At 47.5% G+C, this 24,508-nt stretch overlaps 1 protein-coding gene and 1 long non-coding RNA gene across 4 annotated transcripts in view; both read left to right on the top strand.

Moving 5' to 3' along the window:
* Positions 1 to 1,215: 1,215 nt before the first annotated feature.
* On the top strand, positions 1,216 to 4,707 carry LOC119145354. The gene is made up of 2 exons (XR_005103398.1): positions 1,216 to 3,900; positions 4,104 to 4,707. It is a non-coding gene; the product is annotated as an uncharacterized LOC119145354 (long non-coding RNA).
* Positions 4,708 to 10,986: 6,279 nt separating this feature from the next.
* The window catches only part of SLC66A2 (solute carrier family 66 member 2), a 62,942-nt gene continuing 49,420 nt past the window's right edge, over positions 10,987 to 24,508 (top strand). The window contains exons 1-2 of one of the 3 annotated variants that reach the window (XR_005103183.1): positions 10,987 to 11,577; positions 21,023 to 21,156. Coding sequence is in view for 2 of the 3 variants with exons in the window: in XM_037380280.1 (XP_037236177.1) it covers positions 11,375 to 11,577; positions 21,023 to 21,156 (337 nt within the window). In the remaining variant the exon portion in view is untranslated. The remainder of the gene's footprint in view (positions 11,578 to 21,022; positions 21,157 to 24,508) is intronic. The other 2 variants (XM_037380280.1, XM_037380281.1) reach the window with 2 other exon arrangements.

The following is a 24,508-nucleotide window of genomic DNA, read 5'->3' as shown; positions in this document are numbered from 1 at the left end:
CTTATTTTAGTCATGATAATTAGGGGTGTGAGAACTGCACGCGTTGAGAGACTACTAACCAATTATATTTCTGCTTTATGAATATGCATGTGTATCGGTTCTATATAAGTAGTGTTAGAAACTAATAAAGTTGAGCAAGATGCATAACTCATGTTGAGCATCTTCTTGACTCCGGTGAGCCCTTCTTCCAACAATTGGCGCCCGAATGACGGGAAAGCTGGTAATTGCTGGGAAAACTCTGCCTTTGCATCACGACGGTGGGCTTTGCAAAGTTGGGAGTCACTGTGAAGAGTTCGAGCAGGAAGATGTCCCTAAGGAGTAAAGGCGTCTGAATCTGGCATTGACATCATGCGCGGACCTGCACCCCTAAGACCGTTTTTCCCTCGGTAATGGAAAGGGAAGCGGCACTCACGCTATTAACTGATATTCTTGCTAAGTGAGAGGCTAGCGTGAGCACTAAGAAGCTCCATGAGCTCTGTAGGTGGGCGGCTGAACATGGACACTTAAAAGATCCGCAATTGCTGTTTAGTGTGACTGAGTGGCGAGAGGTCGGGGATTCCCTTTGCGATGCGATCCTTAGCGGCAGCAAGTCGGCCAAGGACTTGGGGACTGCCTGCCGGGAGGTCATAAACCATTTACGATCCCTGGTTGCGGGGAAAAAAAAAAATGGCTGTGGCTGCCTCAGACCTCCTCGGTCAGGATTCCGAGTCGCAGTCTTCCCGGTTGTTTAGTCTCGGTGCTCTGTCTGCAAAAGGCACAATTGTGCCCATTAAAAAATCTGCGACCGAGCTGTTAAACCCAACACCTTCTCCGGAGTCAAGAAGATGCTCAATATGAGTTATGCATCTTGCTCAACTTTATTAAATAGTTTCTAACACTACTTACATAGAACCGATATGCATGCATATTTGTAAAGCAGAAATATAATTGGTTAGTAGTCTCTAAACGCGCGCGGTTCTCACACCCCTAATTATCATGACTAAAATAAGCATTCTATCCATGTAGCTAATTGTGTTGCTGTGCTTCAGCCTTGTAGTTTGTTACTCCCTATTTTCCCATACCGGTCCCTATCTTGCTTGGCCCTGCACCTGCTTTCCCAGCAGCTGTAGCTTGTTACAGCCACGGCCTGTTGGCACAACATAATTACTTGGTCTCAGGATTGAAGAATAGCTCAAGGCTGCCTTTCTTGTTAACTTCAGCACAGCAACCTCAGTACAATTCTGATCACAGGCCTATTCTAATACCAGGCCTGGATTGCAGATCTTCAGAGATTCTAAGGCCGTGCTTCTGCAGCCTTTGTTCCACATTAGCTGATTAAATTTGAGAATGAAAACAAATATAATGTATGCAAAGGCATAGTGTTGGAAGTAAAGGCTTATCGCTTCTGTCAGGATTTCCTTGCATAGTATCTTCGTCATCTGTATCCACTAAAAACTTCAAGTTGCATTTGTTAATACCTAGCAAAACTCAAGAGAATGAGCTTTTAGTTAAATTGAGGGAAAACATCTTCTATGACCTTGTGCACGCACCTACACACCCCCACCCCCAATCATCTTGGCTTGTGGTGATGCACTATTTCCTGGTGATGAGGCGTACAGCAGTCAGTTTGAAGCCCTTTAGATTCTGCAGTGCCAAAGGGTAATTGCAGTTTTGGAGCTGGCTACAGTCATTTGACCTCGTTTGTCTAATGGCATATACTAAAATGCATGCGTTCTCATGAGGCTTGGGTTGAATTCCACTGTGGCATAGCTTTTTGAAGTTTCCATTTGCATTTCTGACAGTTTTTGTGGTAATAGAGCTGGTGTTGTGTGGGTGGTTGGTTTTTGGTTGGTGGTGGTTTTTTCTTCATTTTGTTTTGGGTTTGTGGGGTTTTTTTACTGTTACATGCTTATTTAAAGGAGTAAGAAGAAACAAGCCAGACTATGCAGAAAGGAGGTAACTACTTTTGGTCCAGTTTGTCGTAAGACAAAGTAGAATATGCTTTTTTACCATTAGGTGTGTTTTAGAGGATTTGGAATGAGTCAAGGAAGTAAAACACAGAATCCCAATTTTTGCTTAAGTTAATCTGCTTTTCAGTGGTTGTTAATTATGGAATCATTTATGTTGGAAGGGACCACCAACCTCCCAGTGAAAGTGGTTCCCACTTGCTCACGTTGCCCAGGACTGTGTCTAGTGTTGAGTATCTCTAAGGATGGAGATTCCTCAGCCTATCTGAAAAGCCTGTTCTGTTGTGTGAGCATCTTCGTAGTTGAAAAAAGTGTTCCTTGCACTTGGCTGGGGTTTCCTGTGTTCCAGCTTGTGTCCAATGCTCTTGTGTAAAACACCTCCCACAAGAGCCTGTTGCCCATGTTCTGCCACGGGGTGGTGGTTGCCAGCAAGAAGCCGTAAGTCTTTTCTTAAGGCTGAACTAACAGAATTCTGTCTAACCCTTGTATGCTTTGGACTCCAGCATATTTTGGTGGCTCTCTGTTTTAACTCCCTTGTAACAAGGTTTTCTTGAACTGGGGAGCAGCGAAATTGACACAGTATTCCCAGAGGGGAATGACCTGCTGGCCCTACTTGTGCTGACAGTGACCAGGCTGTAGCTGAGCCTTGTTGCCAGGACACCTCGCTGACGGGTTCCACTTGCCCGCCAGAGATTCCACCCTTTTCCTGCAAAGCTGTGTGCCTGCCAGCCCCTCAGAGCTGCCCCGCAGCACGAGCTTACCCTGGCTTACAGCAAGGTTTGGCATTGCCTTCGAACTACAGGGCGCCCATTCTTCCTGTTGGCCTGTTGTCTCCAGCTCGCCCTTCAGCCTGTCAGCTTCTCCCCACAGTTTGACGCTGCAGGCAGATCTGCACTGAGTAAAGCATTGATTAGAATGACTTATTAATAAAGACTTGTAATAGATGCTAAGTATTGACACTTGTCAAAGTTTTTAAAAAGCATATTTATTCTTCCTTAGATGAGGTATTTGCCTGGTAATGCTTCACTTGCTGCCTCTGTTTTAAGAGGTTCCCATTAAGTTTCAAACAGAATCTTTTCTGTGAAAAGCGCCAGAGCTTTGGTGTATAAGAACCTTCAAAGTTGGTGCAAATGTCCTGTTTTCTTAGGCTCTACCATGTCTTGTTTAGGACATGTTTCATAACTAGAATTCCTTATCTAACTCAAAAGTCTTTAAAATAGGCTCTTTTATCAAAATGGCTAACAATAAAGAACTGAAATTGGCACAGGGTGCATACATGGATGATGAGACCTGCACAAGTGTGCACAGCTTCGGGTGGGCTTGTGAAAAGAGTAATAACTGAATAGCTGTAACCTGTGCAAGTGCTGCCACTTCTGGTGCAGAAGAGTTTGTATTCAGTGGGCCAGTGAAGTTTTGCCAAGGTACCTTTGTAGTAACATCAAATAAGGTGTATTTTGTATTGTAAAACATTTAAAGAAGCATCAAAATAGCACATGCAAATGGAAAAGTTTTGTCATAGAAGGATCTTGTTATTCTGAGAATGCTCATGTTAAAAAAGCCACAGAGAAATATGACGGAAAGTTTAATATTAAAATCGATGAAAGACATTTTTATACATTGAACAAGTTTGTGAATGGGTGAAGTTCACTCTATAGGATATAGTTTTGTATCCAAAGTAGCAGTGTTGCCTTCCCTGAAGCTAGCAGTTCCTTCCCAGTTACAGGAAATAGTGTCCCATGTAGATGAATAAAACCAGCTTTCTACTTTTTTCCTGGGGCAATGGTTTAAAAAAGAAAAAGCAAGTGAGATTCTACTGTGTGGTGACATGCAAGCATGTTTGTTTTCACTAATGCTTTTTGTGACTAGTGACACTGATTGGGAGCTCCCAGATTCAGCATGGTGCTGTTCTCTCTTTGTCTTGATCACATCCTCATTTTGGTGCTGCAAAAACACAGTAAGTAGGTCAGTGGTTTAATTATTCATGAATGTGATTCAGGATAAAAATAGGAAGATCTCTATACAGTTAAATACATTTTTGTGTATTTCATGAAGACCATTGCAATATCTTTCCTGTCTTTGTGAAGATCATTTCACAGCTTATCACAAAAAAGGCATCATTAACAAATAGATGCCTAAATTGCTTCAGTATATTTACAGGTGTTCCTGCATTTCGCTGGGTAAGTGGTCTCTAAACGACAAGAGTAGCTGACATGTCTCAGTTTGAGCCAGGAAAGCGTGCGACAACAGCAAGATGCCATCACTCGCACCACAGAACACGGAAGCGACAGTGTCTCCTAAATACTAAGAACCCCGACGAGGGGCTGGCGTTGACAGCAGACCGCAGCGTGACGGCAGCATGCGGTGCTGCACTGTGCGTGACTTCATAGTGCGGAGCGTTGGAGCGCGGCGCTGCGGTCAGCTTCCCATCCCGCTGCTGCGAGAGCAAACCGGGGCTGTGCTCAGAGCTGTGTTGGGAAGCTGGAGCAGGTTCACAAGCAGATGCACATGAATTTACAGCAGCAAGAATCCTCGGTCAGCCAGGCTGGCATGCTTGAGGCTCAGGAATGGGGGGCAGGAGCACTTTAAACCACACACATTTTATTATGAATTTACAGCATCAGTTTATGTTTGCAGGATTAGTCTGCGCTACCCCTTGCGTGTGGCACAAGCTGGGGCATGTGCAGCAAACTAGTTTTGAAAAAGCAGTAGCATTCTTTGGCTTTTGGCAAAAAGAAATCCAAGGTAATTTTCTTTTTTTTTTTTTTTTTAAATCTCAGTATACTTCAAAATCCAAGTAAATGCAGGGGTGATAAACATGTTAACCATTTTCATGCTAGGTGCTGCCTGTAGTTCAAAACTAATATATGTATATAAAATGTATAAAATACAGTGAAAATTCAGTTTCTTTACTTTCAACTCTTTGTCGATGTTTTCTGTCCCAGCTTCTGTCGTCAGGTCAGCAACGCGCTTCTCAATGCCCTCGCCCATTTCTTCCAGGAAAAAGTTAAAGATAACTTACTTATAAATAAGAATACTAAAATTTTGTAGGGTTTTTTTTCTTCTGTGAGGGGGAAAAAAAGCGCTTTCTTCCAGACGTCTCAGCCAGTCCCGTTTAGCGCCAGACGAAGCGCGCGGGAGGCTGCGTTATCCCGAGGCGACCCCGCAGCAGCTCGGGCGCCGGTTCCTCGTGTCTGCAGCGGCCGGCGGGGTGAGGGGGGGGGCTGCCCTGCGGGACCCCCTTCCCGGGGCGAGGCGGGGGGCTGCCCCTTGCGGTACCGCAGCCCCTCCCGGCGGGCGGCCCCGGGAACTGGGGAAACTCCACGGACGGGGCGGCTCCTGCGGGCGCCACTAGCGGCCCCCCCGGCCCCATCTGCGCCCCCCGCCCGCAGCGGCTCGCAGGGCAGCGCGGCGGCTGTGAGCAGCCCGCCCGCGGGGGGGGCAGGGCGGGCCCGGGGGGGGCAGGAGGGGCTGAGGGGGTGCCCCGCCGGGAGCAGCTGCCCGCGGGCCGGTGCCACCGCCGGCAGATCGCGCTGGGGTTTCCCGAGCAGCGAAGGGGAAGCGGCGGCGCTCCGGGGGGTGCCCGTGCCGGCGGGCCCAGAGCCGCCCCGCCGGGTGCTTGGGTGGGTGGGTTGGTTTTCTTTTTGTTTCTTGTTTGATTTGTTGTTGTTTCTCTTTTTTTTATTGTTTTGATTTACTTTTGGTTTGGGTTTTCCTTTCGCTTGTTTGGTTTTTTTTTTTGTTTCGGCTTGGTGTGGTTTTTTGTTGGTTAGTTGGTTTGGGGTTTTTTTCCAGGTTTTTTTGTTTGTTTGTTTGTGTGTTTTGTTTGGTATTCATTTGGTTTGAGGTTTTCTTTTGGTTTGGGGTTTTTTTTGTTGTTGGTTAGTTTTGGTGTTTGGGGGGGTGTGTTGTTTTTCTGGGGTTTTGAGTGGGTTGGTTTGTTTTCTTTTGTTTGTTTGTTTCCTGTTCCCCCTGTGATGACTTCTGCAATACAGGGCAGTAAAACCACCGTGGGCATTGAAGCTCTTTGCACTAGAATGGCAGAAGAGGCAGGGTGTGCAGCACAGGCAGGCATCGTGCACTGCCTCGGGGTCCTGCGGCGCCTAACATAAATGAAGAAGTTTTCAGTTTTCTGTGCCTCTATGGTTAGCAGAGTATCCCTGCTCAGTAACACACGAGGGAAGGCTATGGCCCTGCAGGTTTGCCACGTGTACCAGTGCCCTCACCTGCAAAAAGTTTTTCACCTGAGTTAGGAGTGACCTCAAAGGCTGGAAAGATTATCTGCTTTAAGCCAACTACTTAGAATCTTTCTGAATAAATTTGTTTTCCTTCTTGACCTTTCCCACCTTCTTTGGGAAGGGGTGTCAATCTCTGTGGTGAGACTCCAGCATCAAAGCACCCCTCCACGTGTCCGCCTGCCTCCTGTACTGGCGGCCTCTCCTCTGTGCATCCTTGTCTCTCCACTCTTGCGGATGGTCCTCTTCGCCTTCTGCCTTGCAGAAAGAAAAATCCAGCAAGTTTTACAGAGCTTGAGTGCTCCAGCAGTGTTGCTACTCTGAAAGCCTCTAGATAAACGAATTTGAACAATAATATTTGTATAGATAGGCTTTGAGTTTGTACATAGCTGCTAGCTGCGACCACACAGCTTTTTTGTTCTGTTGTGTAAATAATAAGAAACAATTGTTGGTTCTTGCCTGTTTGTTTGTTGCTAATAAACCTCGTGCCCCTTAGGGCTAGATAGTAGAGCTGGTATTTGCATTTTGGCTCATGAGAACAGGCATGGCTCCCCTTCCTGCTGGGCAGCTAGGTAGGCTTCCCTCTGGGGAGCAGAGGTTTGCCCTGGGGGCAATCAAAGTGGGCTGTCCACTTACAAAGTCATGGAGTCCTGCGGTGAAGGGTTTGCAGGGGTGAAGAAACAGCTGGAAATGTGGAGGAGCAAGCGCTATACAGCTAGCAAGTTCGCCAGAATCGCCCTAAATCTTCGTAGTGCCACATTTTAGCAATGGCTGGGTTAGAGTTCAGCTGAAGCCAAGCGCAACTTGGTAAAGGCTTTTTGCAAATAGCTTCTCCTGTTTGCGAGGCAGGTCAGTGGGGTCAGAAAAGGACGTGGTATCCAGCCAGCACAGCAAGGGAGAAAGGGCAATTAAAAGCATGAAGGAGACCGAAGGGAATATTTGACCCTGCATTCCCCCTCCAAAGGTCTGGTCTGCTTATGCTGTGGCGACCGCAGCTGACCCGAAGGGCCCTCCCCGTTCAGACCCTGAGCTGCGCTAGGCCAGTAGTCCACAGCTGGGTTTATGGAATAAACATTGAAGTGTCTGTAAAGCCAAAATTGGTTGTGGAAAAGTTCCAAAGTTCAGAAAACCTAAGAACAGAAAAGACAAAGAGCAAGACCAAAAGATGTTGTTTAACAATGAGCTTGTTGGAACAGAGCAGCTTTGCCCCGCTGTCCTCTCCCGCCTCAGAGGGCTCAGTTTGCCTGAGTTGGGCTGTTACACATTTCTAGGGTCTGAAATCTGGGAATGGAAGATAAGCCATGTTTTAAAAGCAGTTACCCATGTTAGGCATGCATCCATGTGCTAAGGGAAGCTGAGCCAAAAAGCTTTGGGTTTTTTGTTGTTGGCTTCAAAAGCAGAGGCTTAGCCAAGAATCAGCTACCAGCCAGTGCTACCGGTGCTCTTAAAAGCATTTACTGCAACAAGTAAAGAATACTTCACTTAGTAAAAGGGTACCAATAAATTTGTGTTGGCAATGAATACAAAAACAGATCTCGAGGGGGTTAGAGAGAGGAGCAAGAACAAAAATTTGACAATAGAAATTCATTTTCCATGCCTAAATACGCTCTATGCTGTTCCCTTTCAGTAAAAAGCTTAGATTTCAGTTACTTTCAATTTAAATAGATCTTCTTGGTATGAGGCACGTGAAACAAAAATAAAAAGCAGGGTGACCTAGAGGCTGGGGAACCATCTGCTTCCAGCTTGTGTCGGGATCGCAGGCCTGTGCTGTCAGCTCCTCAGGCTGCGCTTTCGTGCTGGTGGCACCCAGAGAGTGCTGCTCTCACTGCATCCTGGGGAAATGCCGGTCCCGCCAGCGCTGGATGGAGAAGTCAGGGTAGCAGCATAGGAAATAAAAGTGTGTTTAAACATTTATAGTCCTAAGCTCCAACTTCAATGCCACTACTATACGATGCTGTGCCATAAAAGCTTGTGGTGTGGAAGGGTAAAGGAATTGCATTACTTGTGGTGTATGGATGTTACATAAAGTCCTTTCCCTCTCCTCTTTGCTGACAAATGAGATTTTATATACCAGGGGTCAGGAATCCTCTGGTCATGTACTCCAAGCATGTCTGGCGCAGGGCTGCTTTGGAATGGAGGTGGGGACAGAGAGAGGGCACCTCAAAACAAACAAACAAACAAAAAAAGCCTAATATTCTGCATGTAGTAAGAAAGAAAACAGGGAATTTAGTCCTGGAAGGGGACAAGGTGGCAAGTATTCCTGGGCCGCCATGGCGGCTTGGCTGGCTGTAGGTCAGGTGGCAGGATGCAAGTCACACTGCACGTTTCTTGGGTTTTGCTTTTGCCCCTCCCCAGCAGAAGCATGGTCAGCTGTAGGAGTTTTCTCTGACGAGACAAGGGCTGGGTACAAGCCAGCCCTGGCACCGCAGCTGTGGTGGTTTTGCTCCCAGGTGACAGGGTTGGGTCTGTGTGTCATGTTGTGCCTGGTCTTCCCCTCTCGTCGCAAGCTTCTTGTGTGTCATGTTGCAGTCGTTGTTCAGAGGGACGCAACGTGCAGGAGAAGCATCTGGCTTTGCTGGGTCATCAGCTTTTATTTGCTGAAATCCTAAATGGTGCTGATGGCTCTTGCAAGCAAGCTATTTGATGTTTACCTGTTTCTCCTGACCTAGCATGGTGTAGTTTGCTGAAAGCTTGTTCCACTGGAATATGTACTGGTGAAGACTTCCCTATCCTTTCATCTGGTAACATCAGTAGAAGTAATAAGGTGCTGTTATTTCAAAGCATGGCAAGATGTGGCGAGTGAAACATGGATCCTTCGGGCATGGGGAAAAGGGGTCCGGGTCAGCAGCGTCTGGCTCTGTGGTGCTGCTGTCATAGGCAGGTCATCTGAGGTGAACAGTAGAGGCTTGTGCGTTTGTGCACGGTGCAGATTTCAGGCTCTGTATCTTTGAAGAGAAAAGGGCAATTCCAGCGGTTGGGAAACCTGATCCCTGATGGAAGTGCTCTGCTGTCTGTGAAAGTGTTCCTTTTTGGCTGCTCACAAATCCCTTATTGTGAGACTTGCTGGGGCAGCCCCTTTCGGCAAGCTCCTCCAGCACACCTGCTGACAGGGTGACAGTGCTCTCTGGGTGCTCTGCGGGCACTGTATTGCCCGGTGGCTGCACCTGACCACAGGGCAGCGTTTCCCTGGCAGGGTTCCGCCTGGGGTAAAGGCAGCAGCAGCAGCAGGACTGCTGCGGGTGCTCGGGCCATGGGGGCTGGCGTGGCAGTGCCCTTCGGCCCTGGGGGAGCTGTGCTAACGTGGCCCTGCGGTCACCTGGCTGGCTGCTGCCGGCCACGTTATGGGGTGATGGTCCCGAAATCTCTGGCTCTGTTTCCCGGGCATGTTGAGATGCTACTTCCGACACTGCTTTTTGCTCCAGCCTTTTTCCTGCTGCCCTTGGAGAGGGGGCATGGAGGAACGTTCATGGAGCGGTTCCCCTCCCGAGAGGCTGGGGAGGGCTGGAGGTGTTTGTCCGCTATGGGAAAGGGAGCAGGGTCTGTCCCTGCAGCCTCGTGGCCCTGGTGGCACACCTGACACGGGGTCTGGGGGTTGTGTGCCTCACCTCGCAGCCTTGCTCCTTGCACTGGTGTCAGTGCATGGTGACCCTTCAGGATGAAGCTGCCGTGCAGCAGGTGAGGCTGTGGCAGCCGCTCAGGGGCTGTGCCGTGGTGCAGGGACATGGTCCGGCCCCGTGTTCCCACCCCACACCCTGTGTGGGTCCCTTCCAGGAGCCTCGTGGGCCGAGGCACAGTGCGTGATCCCCACACAGGAATTAGATGCAGTACGTGGCGTGGTGTGTGACAGCGAGGGGATTTTCTGTGGCTGGAGGGGCTTGGGAGCTGGGTGAGGGAGGGAACGGTTTGTTTGAAGACACAAATTTTGCTTTTCGAGAAGCTGGGAAGGGCCATGGCCAAAGCTCCCTGCGAGCCACCTGCAGCCGTGCTCACGCTTCCTTGCAGCTCCAGGGAGTTTGCCCCGAGAAGGCAGCAAGAGTGTTTTTCTGGTACGAGCGGTTTAAATTCACCTTGGATTAGTGGAAAACACCGCAGCTGCAGAAGACATGGGTGGATTTGGGCAAATATGGGGAATACCCCTGGGGAACAGCAGGCATGCAGTAAGCGGTACCTGCTCTGACAGGGGGGTTTGAATGGGTGAGCGACGGCAGCAGTGCAGAGCCCGGGGCTGTGGGAACCCCGTTCTTGGGCTGCTTCTGTTGGGAGAAAAAGCTCGTGCCTGCCTGAAGCAACGGCCCTTCGCAGTGCGCTGAGGGTTGCAGCCGTCCCCAGCGGCGGCCGGCCCGCCCCGGCTGTGGCACGGGGCCGTGCGGGACGGGCTCTGCCGCCTCCGCCGCCGGTGGCGCCTCGCCGCGCTCCCAGCAGGAGCCTTGCGGGCGCGTTCCAAGTGCGCCTGGCAAACGGCGTCTGACACGAGGACGCGGAGCGATCAGAGGGTGCGGCGATGCTCGGCAAAACAAGGCGCCTGACGCCGCCGGTCAGGGCCTGCCCCGCGCCGGTCTGTGTCCCCCTACCCACCGCCCCCGGTCTGGCTCCGCCCCCGTCCCGTTTGGCTTCGCCCCCGCGGGAATCGGCGGAGCGGCCCCGTCGCTCATTGGCTGCTCATGGTGACGTCACGGGCCGCCCGGCTCCGCCGCCGCCGGGCCGGGCCCTCAGTGGCGGAGTGGCGGCGGGCGGAGGATGGCGGCGGGCGGAGCTCCGCGGGCAGGTGGGCCGGCGGGGAGCGGCCGGCCGGCGGGCGGGCTGGCTGTGCGAGAGGCAGGCGGGCAGGGAGGGAGGGACGGACGGACGGGGCCCCCTCAGGGAAACGGCCCGGCGGGCGGAGGAGCAGCGCCCCCGCCCCTCGGGCCGCCGCCCAGCCGCCGCTCCCCTCAGCGGTGTCTGCCGCCCCCGCGCCGTGCCAGAGCCGCGGTCCCCGCTGCGGGCAGCCCCCGTGGTGCCGGCGGCGGCCCCCGGCCCGCCCGGCGCAGGGCGGCGGCGCAGGGCGGCGGCCCAGGGGCGGGCCCCGCCTGACGCTCCGTCCCGTCCCTCCCAGCAGGCGCCGGCCCCGCGGGACAGGCCGCAGCCATGGTGCCGCGTTCCGGCCGGGGCGCCGCGCGGGGCTGAGGCCGCCGGAGCGCTGCCCGCCGCGGCCGCGCCATGGAGGTGGCGGGGCTGGAGTGGCTGCTGGGCCCCGCGCGGCAGCTGGTGGCGTGGGGCGCGGCGGGGGCCATGGTGTTCGGCGGCGTGGTGCCCTACGTCCCGCAGTACCGGGACATCCGCCGCACGCAGAACGCCGAGGGCTTCTCCACCTACGTCTGCCTGGTGCTGCTGGTCGCCAACATCCTGCGCATCCTCTTCTGGTGAGTGGGGCGGCGGGCGCGGGGCCCGGCCGTGGCGGGGGCGCTGGGGTGGCGGGGGGCGCTGGGGTGGCGACGGGCGCGCCTCCCGGCTGCGCGTGCCCCTGGCCCGGGGGTCCGCGTGCTGCCCCGCCATCGGCGCGTGGGTCCGCGGGGCGGCGGCGCCGGGCGCTGCCCGTTGCCCGTTACCCGTGCCGGCTCCGGGAAGGAGCCCTGCGGCTTGCTGGTAAAAGGGAGACGTGTGTTCGAAGTCAGATCTATTTTCCTGGCTGGCTGCCTCCCCCTGGCCCTCTGGCTCCGCTCCCGGGGCGAAGGCCCCGTCCTGCACGGCTGTTCTAGCACCTGGTTGCTGTTACCGGCACTGGGACGCCTGCTGTATGTTTCCCGGGCGCCACTTGGCTCCAGAGAGGTTCACTTCTGGGGCTCCATGCTAAATCGCAGACTAAAATACTCTTTCTTAGATAAGCGGGCAAAAGCTGGATTATCTGTCAAAGCAGGATGTTTTCAGCACCACTTTCAATATTGAAAAGCAACTCTGTTACTGTATTTAGGTCTTGTGCCGCTGGACAAAAGAAATGTTATTAGGGCATAATTTCCATGAATGAATTTTACAAACTAATTTTCTGTATTACTACTTACAATATAGATGCTACAGCACTGGGAACGTGCTTGAGAAACCAAAGATGAAATGGTCTGGAAAATTACTGCAGCTTTATTCTAAAAATTATTTGACTACAAGATGCTGCTTTGTAGTCCAGAAAGAACTGATAGGTAATGTGCTACATCCTTTTGGTGCTTTGCAGTTTCTTTTTAAAGCCTCTCTGACCATTTAAGTATAAGGAGCTTCCTGGATTCTTATACAGCAAAATGCAACATCTAAGTTGTGCTGGAGTGGAGAAAACGGGACTCTCCCCTGGGGCCAGGGCTGGCAGTCAGGCTGAGGAGTTGTCACTAGATCAGAGCTACTTGTTGCATTGGACCTGTAGTTTTACTGGAGAGAAGCACGCAGAGCAGCTGCTGGAGGAAGCAGAAGGGAAGCAGAGAAACTGACGGGGGGGAGGAGAAGTGGAAAGCCTGAGTTGACAGTCTGAGAAATAGAAATTGTGTGATTTTTTTGTTTCACTGGAGGTAGTTGAAATATATGAATGACTTGGGCCTGAATGGAGATGCTGGCAGTTTCTGGGTAACCCGGTGAGCGCATCTGTTAAATGAGACTTTGGCTGTGGAAGAACAGAAAGAGCTTTAATCGGAATTGATTTTAAGTATATCTAGTTGAGATGTGCAAAAGAATAAATACTATGAGTGATGAAAAGTTATAATTTATGTCTATGTTAAAAAATTTGTCAACACTTCAAAAGAGAAAGAACGCAGTTACATTGATAAGGTTATGTAATTTTTTGCTGTGAGTATTTAAGCCATGTAATAGTATCGCTCTCTTGACACGTACTAGCTCTGCGTAGGCTCTGGTGATCTTGGAGCTCGTGATGGCATGGAATGGCTTCAGAGAGCATGTGCATAGGTGTGTCTGGCTGAGCAGGGAGTGTAAGGTATGCTGCTGGCTTGTGGTACAGCCACTTCTGTGGGGAAATGTGAGTGTGTGCCTGCAGAAACCTTGCTGTCTGTACTTGGAATGAATTGTCCCTTTCTAGTTCTGTTGAATGGAAAGAAAAGAAGACTTGTGTAATGATAATCCAGTGTTCCTTGAGAGAGAATATTTTGCTTTTCTACTTACAAAGATTAGGCATCCGTGGTCGTTCATTATAAACACCAGTAAGTCATGAAGTCAGCACTGGGGGTGGATGTTATCCTTGGGCATATGGGTGATTAAAGGCAGATAGCAGAGCAAGAGCCTCTGATTTCTGTGAACATGTTTAAAATACACCCATGGAGCAGCTTGGCAATTCAAATTTTGCATTAGTTGTTTAATGTCAGCTATGGCTGATGTGATATCTGGGATGCAGCCCTCCAGATAATTTGACATAAACAGAAGAATTATTTTAATTTTCATTGGAGGGAATTAGAAGTTGGGGTTTTTTTGTTTGTTTTAAATGTGTGAAATAATTTATCCATTTTTGTGCCAGAACAGAACTGTTCCTCCAAATAATTTTTTGTGCATAATTTTTCCCCAATTTGACTTTCAAAGCACCTGTTGGTAAGATTATCCCTCCTTCCCTTTAGCAACCCAGTCCAGACCTTAATCCAAGCCTCTCTTCTGAGAACTTCACTGACATACAGCTGCTGTTTTTTCAGTTGTTTTTAGTTTTTCTTCATTACCTCTGGTTATTAAGAGTATGATTTGTGCCAGATTCATCCCTCCTGAATTCCCCTCCACGCTGATCCAAAAATAAATGGTTAAAGTGGTCGGCCTTAAAAACTTTTGAGTTCTAATGGTGTTGCGTTTCAGGCCTTAATTATTTATCAGGATGCCTCATAACTTGTTTTGGTGTGGTGGTTGTTTTGTTTTGGTGTTTGTTTTTTTTTTAAACTCCAAAGACATTTATGTAGTTTTTCTTTCATTACTTCCAGATTTTCCCTGGGTTTCATATATTCTTGAATTTGAGGCTCACAGAGTGGAATGCTATGTATTTCAGATGCATGGCAACAGGAACAGACAGTTATGCTATGTTTTCTCTGTATTTTCACTCTTGAGTAGTGCTGGTCTTTCTGTATCTCTGTCACTGGTAAGAGACCCAGTCCACCTTTCCCCTCTGGCTCTACAGTGCTTTGTTCATCTCAGCTGTGCAGGCAAGTCTCTCCTTTCCTATTTGTGAATTGGCAGATTCCACATGTTCCTAGGACTGTACTTGGTTATCTCCAGAGTGGTGTTTTAATTTGTTTGTTTCTAAGTCTGGTTTTGCAGTGGGTGAAGTTTGACCTTTTGTCTCCCCTCCAAACTGGGTATTTACTTCCTAATCTTGGCACGTTTTGTATGTGGGTAGAGTTGCAGCTGGTGTATTGCGCTATGCCAGTAGCCAGTGAACAAAGTACTAATGAGATCAGGGATAACAAACCTGTTTCCAGTTACCTGTTTTCACAGTTTCTCTTCCTCCAATTAGACTGTCTCCAATGGTAAGCCATCTTTTTAAAGTCAAGAAGACTCAGTGCAGTGGCTCTTCTCCTTGTCTTCCTGCCACTGAATCCTTTAGTTTCAGGGTGTGTTCAAAGAACTTCTGTTTGCTATTGATGACAGTAACACATTATCTGTTAAGTCATTTTTCATGCTTTTCTGTTAGTGTCTCAAAATGTCATCATTAAAGAGACCTTTCTGCTTTCGCTTGTGTGTGTTTGGCCTTGCTCTGTTCCAACAACGAGTTATGCCAGAACTTTGTGGAGAAGCAGTCGGAGAAGACTGCTCTGCAAGAATGGAAACTGGATATGGATAACAGTGGGCATGATTCTACTTAGCTTTGTTTGTGCACACATGGCTTTTTTTTTTTTTTTAGGGAAGAGGAAGTAGAAGTTTGACTGTGCAAACTTGTTCAGTGAGTTGACTGGATGTGAAGTCTTTGGTTCTTTTAAAGAGGATTCTGGGAAAAAAACCAATAAATGTGAAAAGTAGACTTTGCTCACAGCATCATACAATGAGGTCTCTGTTTACCAGTGTGAGAAGTAGATTTTGTGCTGTTACTAGATTTGATACCAAGTTAACTTAATTTTTAGTAATAATCTATTGTTACAAATTTATGTAACACTTCAAAGCAGCGCTTATTTTGGAGGTGCTGACATAGCTGCTGGTCATGTTTTCTGATTGGTACCAGCTGCTCCGTTGTTCTGGTCCTTCTGCCGCTGTCAGTGCTGCTGCTCCTGTCAGTCTTCTCCAGACCCCGTAAGTCATTATTTCCAGCTCTCCACTGAGTTCAACTTCTGCACTGGTCAGCCTGGTGGAGGTCCGCGCTATGGGTCAAGAGGAGGAGGCGGCGGCAGTGCAAAACTCAGCATCTTTGTAATTCTGGTACACAGGAAGATGTGTGGCATGCTCCAAAAAAATCTGTTACCATCTCTCCCCCCCCCCCCCCCCCCCCCCCAGTATTTTTACTAAAACAATTACTGTTTTTTTTTTAGCTGATGCCTTACTGTGCTTGCTAGGGTTAGCTCTGACTTCTGGTTCAACACTGGTTGTTAAAATATCCAAGGGATACCCTGGGCCTTACTGATGGTTTTTAAGTTGTGGGCTGGCTTCAGGGCGCACCATGGCACTTGAACTCAGTTGTGACCAAGACAGAATATCTCCTTGGTTGATGTGGCCTGCAGGCTGCCAGCTGACAAGCTTTGCATTGTCATCCAGAACTGGAACAAGAAGGCGGGCGAGAGTTGTGTAATCAGTTGGGGGTGGACGATGCAGAACTTACTTGTGAGTTCTCTCTCTTCCCCTTTTCTTTTTTTTAACAGAGCTTATGTTGAGAGAAGTTACAGTTTCTTTTAGTATTAAAATCAGAATAAATAGCTGGAGGAAAGGGAACTGCAGTTTTCTTAGAAGTCAGCAGTAGGTTTTCTTTTTTTTTTTTTTTGTATCTTGAGTGAGTTCAGCCAAAAGTACTTATGTTCCATCCAATTCCCAGAGGGTTTGGGACTTTTTTTTTCAGTTTTGCAGTCCATAAAATGCTTTATGCGGTAGTATGATATATGGTTTGTATATCTTCCAGGAAGACAATATTCCCTCCAAAGGTTTTGAGATATGATTCTGTGGGCCACTGGCCTAAACCCTCTACGGCAACACCATAGAAATTCAAAGAACAGAAAATAAAACCTTCCAGTTTTGGAGGAGTTCTCTCAAAATAGTTGCCTTGAGACAAACTGTGGAAACAAGTTCTGGCAGTCAGGCAAAAGATGAAAACTATGAAGCATGTTATTTTTGAACAAAGGTAACCCTCTACCCATTTCACTGAAACAAAGTGGGTTCTGAAAACTGTAATGTCAGTAGAACTGGGGGCTCTGTGCCGGGGCCAGTGCAACGCACTCCCTGCTGTGCTTAGAGGTTTACTGAGACAAGCATGCAGCTGGAGATGATGTACAGGAACACCTTCAGCTTGCCGTTGTCTGGGGCAGATTCCTACACACGTACTTATTGCGCTCTAACACCTACGGTGTTACTAGTGGATCAGGTCTGTGCTGTCTGGTGCTGCTTTGGCTTCGGTGGGCCAGTGGTGTCTGTCTGTGGGACTTATGTAGGAAGGAGAAACTTTTGCTTTTAAGACTTCTGTTACTAAAATGAGTCTTGCCAGCTTTTACCAGGTGGGGAAGGTGGTGTGATGCTGTAACAAACCTGACAGAGTGACTACAACTTTACAAGATTGCACTACATATGGCCTGCTGGTGGAATCCTGCTCGGATACTGACAGCAGAAGTGTGTTACGCAATTCCTCCTCCTCTTCATAGATGCCAGAGAGCAAGGATAAAATGCGCTGCTCTTTTGTATAAAAAGTACAAGTAAAGCAGGTATTGATGTGCCCAAATGAGAAGCTTGTTTTGTGTCTCCATAAAGTCCTGGAAGCTCACATGTTGAGGAGAATCTCTTATCAAGAGATCTTGTTGTAAAACTAGTTTGTTTCTTGTTCTTCCTGCTGGTTAAATTCTGTAATTGGGCTTTCAGGACACTGCCGTGCTGCTGCCCTGGGCTGTCTGTCGCTGCCCTGGTGGCATGTGCAGTATCCCGTATGCTTTCCACGTTGTCTAGAATCTGTGACTTCCCGAAGAGCTGGAGCAGTCAGCCCAGAGCAGTGAGGCTGGTAGTAATCTGGTGTTTTCCACGCTTGTGGTGAGTGCACCTGCCTCGGCTGTGGGCAGAGGCTGTGGGGCTCTGCCTGGGACAGTGTGGCCAAGGTGATGGGGATCTGGTTGCAGCAACAGCAGTCACTTTCTTCTCAGAAACATCTTAGGAAAAGAGAAGCAAAGCTTTTGTGTTTGGTCTAGTTGGGCTGCTTCTGCACAATTGGCGTTTGCTGCTTTGAGCAAGACCTGGGCTGGAACAGCAGGATTATTGCAACAGGATCAAGCAGTGCTGATGTAGCTTTCTCAATGACTAGTCAGTCTTTGCTGTGGTTTGAACATTCACTTCCCTTGTCTTCATTGCCCTGAACATGCATAGGTCATTTTAAAGCTGTGAACTACTATTAAAAATGTAAGCCCCACCCTGCCCCCCTTTATTTGCATATTTGACTAGTACAGGAAAAAAGAATTAGTTTGTTTTTACAGCATTGAGTAAACAGCTTTTATCTCTTTGTAATCTGGCATATGAGGTCCGAGTTCCCTGAGTACTGCACATGTCCCTGTTCACCTTCTCACACAACATCCTAGCTGTGGGGTGAAAATGCTGAATGATGATGGTGACCCCCTCATCACCAGGACTTCAGTGTTGTTCTTTTCTGCAAGCCTGTTCTGCTGTCCTGGGGCTCTTCATCTTTCGCTCATCATCTGCTTTAATGTTCCTCTCCTCCCGGTTCCTGCTTAGGCAAAGATGGGAATGATGTCTGCAGGGCAGGTGGTGAGCAGAATGTGGTAGAACGACACGCTCTGCCTGCGGGGCTTGCAGCTTGCAGCGCTTCTGGCTCAGGCTGGTGTGAGGAGCCTTAGGCTGGATTGGTGTTGCTTTGGTAGGCCCCGAGATCAGTGTGGAGCAGAGTAAGCGGCTTGGAGTGCTGTTTGTTTCCGTGATCCTGAGCAAAATGGTTGTTCTGGCTGTACTTTTAAAGCTTCGAGAACCCATCAGTGCTCCTTGACACTGGTACACCTTTGGGTCTGGGCAGTGTGGTGTGTGGGCTGTGCCCCGTCGTGCTTCCCCGTGGTCTCGGGGTGGATGTCCTGCAGCGTGAGGGCTGTGCAGCCTGCAGGGCTCCATCAGGGGCTTGGTGTCTGCGGGCTTGTATTTCACACGAGTATGTTTTGTTCTGTAACCCTTACTGTCTTTGGCTGAAGGGTTGTAAAAAAGAAATCTGCAGGTGGTGTGCATTGTTTGAAGTCCCTGTAAGAATTTTCAAATTTTCAGTTTGCCTCTCTTGCGCATTGTAACTTTTGTTCTCTCTCTCTTTCCCCTCCCCCCCCCCCCCCCCCCCCCCTCTCCAATTTCTAAGGGGTGGAGGATCTGCAGCAATACTTCTGGTGTCATTTCCAGTAAGGCTGTGGTGATGGCACATTGTTATGATCAGATAGCAGGTGGCCATGCTTATGGGGGGTGGTGGTGGGTGGATGTTTATAGTGCAAGCAATACCTTTGTGAGGCACCCGTTACTGAAGGGCCAAATATCTCATCAGCTGGGAGAAGCTGACCTGAGGCTGACTTTACCGTCATAACAGCTTCCAGCTTATTTGCTGCTAGCTCAGCCCCTATTAAAGGCATTACTATATTTTTGCATGCAAATGCTTTTGTAATTGGAGATGTTTTTTCTAAACCTGATGTAAACAGCTCTAACTGCTCTGTTATTCTGAGTAAGTCTTTCGCACTTTTTTTTCCTCATTCCCTGAGTAAGAGACGTATAACCCGTAGTGAATTCCAGTAACCTGGGGGAACTTGGCCACAGTTAGCAACAGGGACTGAGTGAGCTTTGGGATCATGGGCACAGTGAATAGGCTGGGCCAAAGTCTTGTTCTTCTCCCGTGCATTTTTCCTAGTGTAGGGAAAGCCTTACCCAGAGCATGCTCTGCCTATGGTTACGTCCATCTTTTTTCCTTCCTCATAGCGTCCTGCAAATTTGTTAGCATCGGTAGTAGTAAGAAGGGGAGGGGACTAAGGTATGTGGAAATACTGTATCTTCACGTAGCTGCTGATGGTGTCTTTGGAGTGGTGTGGAGGCTCAAGCGTTGTCGTACTTTTCCAAAGCTGCATGCCATTAGGCAGGAAATACTTAGCCATTTGCATCGGTGTAGGCTGCTTGGCTGTTCTGCACAGGAAGATTTCCAAGAAAGCTAGTCAAGGACTTTCCAGTCTCTCTCCTGTTCCTCGTTAGTTGACTCATAACAAAAAATATCTCTCTGGTGAAATGGCTGTAGTGGAGATGAAGTATTCTGTGAGAGAGCGTGGTGGTGAACCTAGTTGTTTTTTACCAACATGGAGCCCTGCCATGACAGTAGCCCAAGCATAAGAAATCATGTTTTGCCAGGGTGCTGTAAAACGGGAACTGTCGAGAAGAGGGCAATGGTTGCTATGCCTGTGAGGCTGAGGTCTCGGGCAGCTTCATGTGCTCAGAGAATGGCTTTAAGCAACTATGCTGGAAGGAAATTTGGAAAGACTGCGTGCCTCACGGTGCGGGCTGAAGGATGTGGGGAACATAGCAATCCATTTTCACCAAATCCCTTCCTCAACACCTCTGTCTTCAGGGCATAAAACCTGGCAGAGCTGAGCACAGAGAAGCAGCTCACAGTGATGCATGTGCAGCCTTCCTATTCTAAATCTAATATGCTTTGAGGGCTGCCTATGAACAGCTTCCACCCTGTATCCCTAATGCACTTACTGAGTGTGTCTGGTGAGGACTGCTGAGCTTTCATTGAGGAATTCAGGAAGAGGAGTGTGGAGCATCACTGGCCTTTGCTGAAGGGTCCCGTTTTCCTCTGGCAGAATCTTGTGCAATCGCGTAAGAATAAGCTCTTCGGTCAAGACTGGCTGCAAGAAGCACTGGCTGGTGACAAGAAACTCCACATTCACCCCTCTGTGTTACATGCAGGAAGGGCTCAGTCAGTAGTCCCCACCAAGCATCATCTGTGAGCAAGCAGAAATTAAACTGTGGGAAGGGTGGAGGGCAGGAGAGGACAAATTATGTATGTTTGGTTCCCACATCTTTTGGGCTTGCTTACTTCCCCCAGCCTTGGTCCAAATTAGACACAAATTGATTAATTGATTGGTGTGTTCTGCAGACCTGGTCTTTCCACTCAGAAGTCTAGAGGCAAAGTATCATACTTCTCACCCCCAGGAAGATGTTATATTAAACCTAGCAAGCTAATAGCTGTAGGTATTTATTTCTTTATAGGCCAAGCACTATTGTTTTTATGACTTCACCTTAAAAATGAAAACCTGAAAAAGGTTAAGTTTTGCACAGTTCTTGTGAAATCTACTGAGTGTGTATGTGGCAAGGACACACAACTGGTATTAATGCAGCATAACTCTCTGGTCTCTCTGTACTGCCTTCACTGCTCAATGAATCTGCTTCTCTTTTCAAAATAATACGTTTGCTGCTGGCTTTGGAAACGGAGACTTCAACTTCTGGTTTCAGAATTTCTAGGATCAGTCCACAGGGAGGTTGTAATAAGGTTCTCCGGTGCTCCTGCAAGGGGATTGTGACTCTTGAGCTACTATATGTGCACCTAGGTTTGGCTGGTGACTTTGTCTAACTCAGGCTTTTATACCTGTTACTGTTAGGATTTCTTTTTTCAGGTGCTTAGATAGGATCAAAGAATGAAACAGAGTACAACACTTGTCATCTTTGAGATGTTTTATGTATTTTCTTTTATCTTTTCTTTAGGTTTGGAAGGCATTTTGAATCCCCTCTTTTGTGGCAAAGCATTATCATGATCATTACTATGTTACTGATGCTGAAGCTGTGCACTGAAGTACGTGTATCCAACGAGCTGAACATAAAACGCCGCTCTTTTGCAGGTGAGTGACATGACTGACTTTTGCAGGATAAATCTTTTTGAAAGCAAGGCACACTGTATTTTGGACAAAAGTTCTGTCTGAATTGCAATCCATATATAATTCAGTGTAGCACTTCCTGAACGCCTTTTTTGAAACTGCTTTTTTTACAGGTAAATATGTAAAGCTGTAATTTTATTTCAGATGGGTCTTGGTTCAATCTAGAAATCAGAGTTCTCCTTAATATTTCACACTGTGCCCTAAGTATAGAGCTGGCTGTGATGCCATTGTGCTAGCCTGTGTTTTTTTTAGATCTTGACCAGAATAAGAATTTATTTTCTTTAGCTGTACTTTCTACCAAGTTCTTAGCTATGGTCGTATGTTTTTATCTGAAATTTTATTTTTCAATTGCAAACATTTGCTTTTGTACATAATTTATTTTCTACTTACTGAGTTTCTGGCAGTCAAAATAGGAGGTGCTGTCATATGGCTACAAAACAATGTCTTTTTGTGTACAATTTCCTTAGGTTTTAGTGTGCGTTTAGTTGGGATTTATGCAAATTTTCACATTTTATTTTGGTTATTTATTAATTTGTAGGCATTGATAATTTCAGTTAGGGCCAGAGTATTATTGTTTATTTAATGAAATGTTCAAGCTTAGTGGGAAGTCCCTGCTTCTTTTCCCAAATAAAAAATGAGAGGGGTAGTTTTTGTGTTGACTTTGACTTACAACATTTTATGTTGCAGCTTATCACCAACAATAACAGAATTAATGCTATCAGCTTTTTGTCAGTTGTTTTGCCAATATAGATGTATAATTTATTCTCTCCATCTGTTCTCTTCTCTCACTCCCTTATAATTGAGGGTCTGATTCAGTTCCAGATATCCACAGCCATCATTAGAAGGCAGCAGCTACTGGCTGTGCAGTAGGGTAATTTATCTAATAGCTAAGGAAGCTGCTTCCATTCCTGCTCACTGTGGAGTGTAGTGTGGGACCGTTCAGGTAAGTGAATCCATGTGGAGGGGGAGCTGCACTCCAGCTCCCAAACAAAAGCTGCTGTGTTCACAAGGGTGTTAGTCTGGCGGGATGAACGACTTAAAAACTGCTTTCAGCCAGGTGTAGCAGCAGGTAAAATCTAGGAAGCGTTTGGGAAGGACATGGATGTTTTCTCCCTCCTTTGCTCTCCGTGCTGGCGTTTCCTGAAGTGGCAGAACGGTTTCTCTGTTTGCCCTTTCTGAAGGGAGATTGTCCTTGTGCACATTTACACGTACACTCTTGCAGGCTCCTTTGGTAACCTTTGGGCAAAAGGAGAGGCTATTCAGTTCCGTATATAGCGCTCTTTAAACAACTCTCCCTGAAAGACATGCAGTCTCCTAAAGGGTAATCAGTCTTTCCCTGAGCAGGTAACAGAAACTTCTCAAGGTCACATTGTGTCATTTGATCCTTTTCCCTGAAACTGTGCTTGTCATGTGTGTGTTTAACTGGGGAGACTGATTTTACCTACTTGTGGCCCTTATTTATTTGTTTTCATCAAAAGGCTTGCATCCTTCCACAACCTTTGAGAACAGCTAAGATCTTTTTCTTACCTGTGATTGATTTTTAGTAAGGCCAACTGTAACGTGATGGCTCAGAATAGACATGTAAATGCATACAAAGCTCCTTTCAAGATGGGCAGAAGGATGGGTTTGTATTTCAAGCACAGTATGAGTAGGAGTGAGATCTGTGTTTCTAATCCTACGCCTAATCTTACCTCCTAAGTTTTATGGTGATCTAGGCAAGCTGATAAATCTGTGTACTTACTTTCTTTCCTCATAGGGTACAGGGCAGTGAGAGGCTAGGTTTGAAGGCAGTGTTCTTCATTAACCTTGTCGTATCCTGAGGGGAGAGTGCAAATTTTCTGTATGATAATATAATTTATTATTTCTCACATGGCTGGTCTTCAGTTTAAACCTTTTTGTTCTTTAATTTCTATCCTCCCTCTGAATGTTTCTGCAAAAAAATCCAAAATAGTTAGAAAGTGAATAGAATAGAATATTTCAGTGGAAGGGAGGTTGCTCTTAAATTAGTGTTAAATGTGGTATTTCTCCCCCAGTCACATTAGTATATGTTTACCAGTTCGTTTTGAATTATGTTGGGGTTGCTTTTGTTACTCTCATGCATAAGGTTCCTTAAATAATAACTAGTTCAGAAGGAATCTACTTTAAAACATCCTCAAGAAGTAAGGAGCAGTCTCATTCTGACAAGCTTGTTCTGTATTCTGTAGCCTGTTTTGTGGTGTTACTGGGTTAAAATACACACCAACAGTAACTCAGAACATAGACATAAAGTTGTTCAGTCAAGATCTTGTACTTTCATTTATAGGGTAACTATCATAGCATGAAAATATACAGTCTCCCCAGACACTTTCCACTAATGCTTGATTATTTCTGGTAGGTTCTATATAAAGAACTTACTAGGAAAACTCACATAATCTGATTTTTTCTCTCAGTTACTTCTCAGTTGTGGGATTTCTCCCCCTCCCCTTTTTTAGTCTTGTGAAGTGAAAGTAAGTTGAAAGTGGCAGAGCCCATCTTTGGCTGCTGCTGCCTTCTCTGCCTTTGTTCTGGATACATAAACTTTATCCTTCAACTACATGTACTGGTTGAAGGCAGGGTAAGTCCTCTTTGTATATCCAGCTGTTCTATTATTTTTAAACTTTGACTGGGTAGCCTGTTTTTAACTGGTCTGAATTGGAAAAAACCCTAACCAACCTCCAAACAAGAAAACAACATTAAAACCCAACTTTATTTTAAAACCTCCAATGGTAGGACAGTTTTCTCTCCTGTGTATGAATATTTTGAAAGCTATGTGAAGGAGTCTCTGGATGAAATCGGCAGACTTGAACAATACCTCCTTTTATCCTTTATTTAACACCACTTTGATTGCATCCTGGCTGCTTTAATGCAGATCTCCTGTTACCATTGCTGTGGTAATAACAGCTCTCCTTACTCTTAGCCCACTGTTAAATTGGTGTCTTCACAGCCCTGTGTGTGCTGTGTGGTTGGCTCGGTACAGAAAGGCTGGAGGCTCCGTGGTAGTTTCTGTTGTTGTTGAAGGGGTTGTGCTGTTTCTGGGGCATGATGGTGCTGCCAGGCTGGAGAGCTGAGTGGTGACAAGCAGAATGTGCACATGCCGTGTATCGACTCGAGAGCCCAGAGCAGGCTGCAGCGAGGTTCTCACAGATACAGCAGCTAAAACCACCTTGTCACTCTAGAAAACGTCAGCAGGCCAGAGCAGTCTCTTCATGTTCCTGTGGAGACAGACACCCTATGAAGAGCCCTCTTTTTCTTTCCCCAAATAAGCCTTCCACCTCTCTCCAACAAAGATTCAGTGTCA

This window comes from Falco rusticolus, chromosome 3 (assembly GCF_015220075.1).
Source record: "Falco rusticolus isolate bFalRus1 chromosome 3, bFalRus1.pri, whole genome shotgun sequence".
Classification (NCBI taxonomy): Eukaryota; Metazoa; Chordata; class Aves; order Falconiformes; family Falconidae; genus Falco; species Falco rusticolus.
This window is presented reverse-complemented; position numbering and strand designations above follow the sequence as displayed.